The sequence below is a fragment of the Penaeus monodon genome, chromosome 35, assembly GCF_015228065.2.
Source record: "Penaeus monodon isolate SGIC_2016 chromosome 35, NSTDA_Pmon_1, whole genome shotgun sequence".
Lineage (NCBI taxonomy): Eukaryota > Metazoa > Arthropoda > Malacostraca > Decapoda > Penaeidae > Penaeus > Penaeus monodon.
Window position 1 is genome coordinate 30,197,295 of NC_051420.1, and position 1,965 is coordinate 30,199,259.

The following is a 1,965-nucleotide window of genomic DNA, read 5'->3' on the forward strand; positions in this document are numbered from 1 at the left end:
TATAGGTTTCATTTGGTTCCAACATTATTGGAAAGGAAATGACTGTCACAAAGTCACTCTTCAATACAAAAAAAATAACAACTTTTCTTTGGTAACCTCAAATTTTCAGGCAAGGCAACCTTCCAAATGTTACATGAATTAATTTCTTCTAGTAAAACCACTGTGTGTGAGAGGAGGCCTGAGATACAACATGGGGATGACATCTTTATCAGAAAGGCACAGGAAACGTGGGCATCCCGCCAGATTAGGAAGACCTAGCCTTTATTACCTTAATGATAATTACATACACATAAAAATGTTTTAATGAGAGAGAGAGAGAGAGAGAGAGAAGGAGAAGAGAGAGAGAGGAAAGGGGAGAGAGAGAAGGGGAGAGAGAGAGAGAGAGCAAGAGAGAGAGAGAGAGCAAGAGAAAAGAAGAGAGACAGAGAAGAGAGAGAGAGCAGTAAGAGAGAGGGAGAAAGAAACAGAAAGAGAGGAGAGAGAAACAGAGAAAAACAGAAAGAGAGGAGAGAGAAACAGGGAGAGAGGAAGACGAAGAGAGGGAAAGAGGGAGGGAGGGAGAGGGAGGGAGGGAGAGGGAGGGGGGGAGGGAGGGGGAGGGGGGGAGGGAGGGGGAGGGAGGGAGAGGGAGGGAGGGAGGGGGGAGGGAGGGAGGGGGGGGAGAGAGAGAGAGAGAGAGAGAGAGAGAGGAGAGAGAGGGAGAGAGAGAGAGAGAGAGAGAGAGAGGAGAGAGAGGGGGAGAGAGAGAGGGAGAGGGAGAGAGAGGAAGACGAAGAGATGGAGGGAGAGGAAGAGAGGGAAAGAGGGAGGGAGGGAGAGGAAAGAGGGAGGGGGGGAGAGGGAAAGAGGGAGGGAGGGAGGGAGGGAGAGGGAGGGAGGGAGAGGGAGAGGGAGAGGGAGAGAGAGAGAGAGGGAGAGAGGAGAAGAGAGAGAGAGAGAGAGAGAGAAGAGAGAGGGGAGAGAGAGGGGTAAGAGAGTAAGACAAGAGTAAGGTACCCTGTGTAAGAAAAAAAAAAAAGAGAATGCGAAAACACAAACCCCAAACAGACAGCCAAACCGACTGCCGGAGACCAAGGAATCCAAGGGGAAAAACACACAAATGAAAAAAAAAGAACCTGCAGGCTCTCCGTCCCAACTTGCTATCTGCAATCCCTGCGCTGAGGATTGTAGCGTCAACCCATCTTCAGGGTTCATGTCCACTAAATGCGACTGCAAAACTGCTCTCGGTTTTTAGCAAAGTTGACACTTCCTGAAATATGACACAGGCAATTAGCTCACTTGCAATCAGGAAAGGGAAAAGTAAAAACAGTAAAAAAGTATAAAAGATAATAACAAAATAGAATAAAAATAAATAAACAGATAAAACATACTGATTTTTTATGTGATAATAATAATAATAACTCATATTAAAAGATAAACAGTATTGCATTTAATGATATCAATCTCGACATAAAAAACGAATTCCAAAATAAAACAAGTTTATATATTTAATTAATACGTCAGCTCCAGCTACTTGGTAAACGTGGTACATTAAACTAGTCGTGTTTAGCGAACGACATTTCAAGGAGGTAACTTTTGGGATGCAAAGCCCTTATGATAGTCCACGAGTAACTTTGATAGTAAAGCTGGGTAATGGGTAGGGAGGCATAAAGAGCAATTATTTCTCTATAGAAAAATACTTGAAAAGAAATGTGTATATGTGCGTGTATGTTTAATGTTTTTGTGTGTGTGGTGTGTGTTGTGTGTGTGTGTGTTTGGGGTGTGTGTGTGGTGTGTGGGGTGTTGTGTGTGTGTGTGTGTGTGTGTGTGTGTGTGTGTGTGTGTGTGTGTGTGTGTGTGTGTGCGTAAGCACGACCATAAAGTCACGAAAGGGCGAGACAAACCTCAGACTTCTTGAAAGGAACCACCAACTCATCCCTCAGCTCCTTCTCCTGCTGCTCCTCCTCGTGCTTCTCCCCTTTCCCT

General features: G+C 45.1%; 1 protein-coding gene across 1 annotated transcript in view; it reads right to left on the reverse strand.

Annotated features, from left to right (window-relative positions):
• Nucleotides 1–25, reverse strand: part of LOC119595294 (ras association domain-containing protein 1-like) — a 1,513-nt gene extending 1,488 nt beyond the window's left edge. Inside the window, exon 1 of the mRNA XM_037944450.1 lies at nucleotides 1–25. This exon is cut by the window's left edge and continues 77 nt beyond it. Within this exon, the coding sequence (XP_037800378.1) occupies nucleotides 1–25 (25 nt within the window).
• Nucleotides 26–1,965: the final 1,940 nt, after the last annotated feature.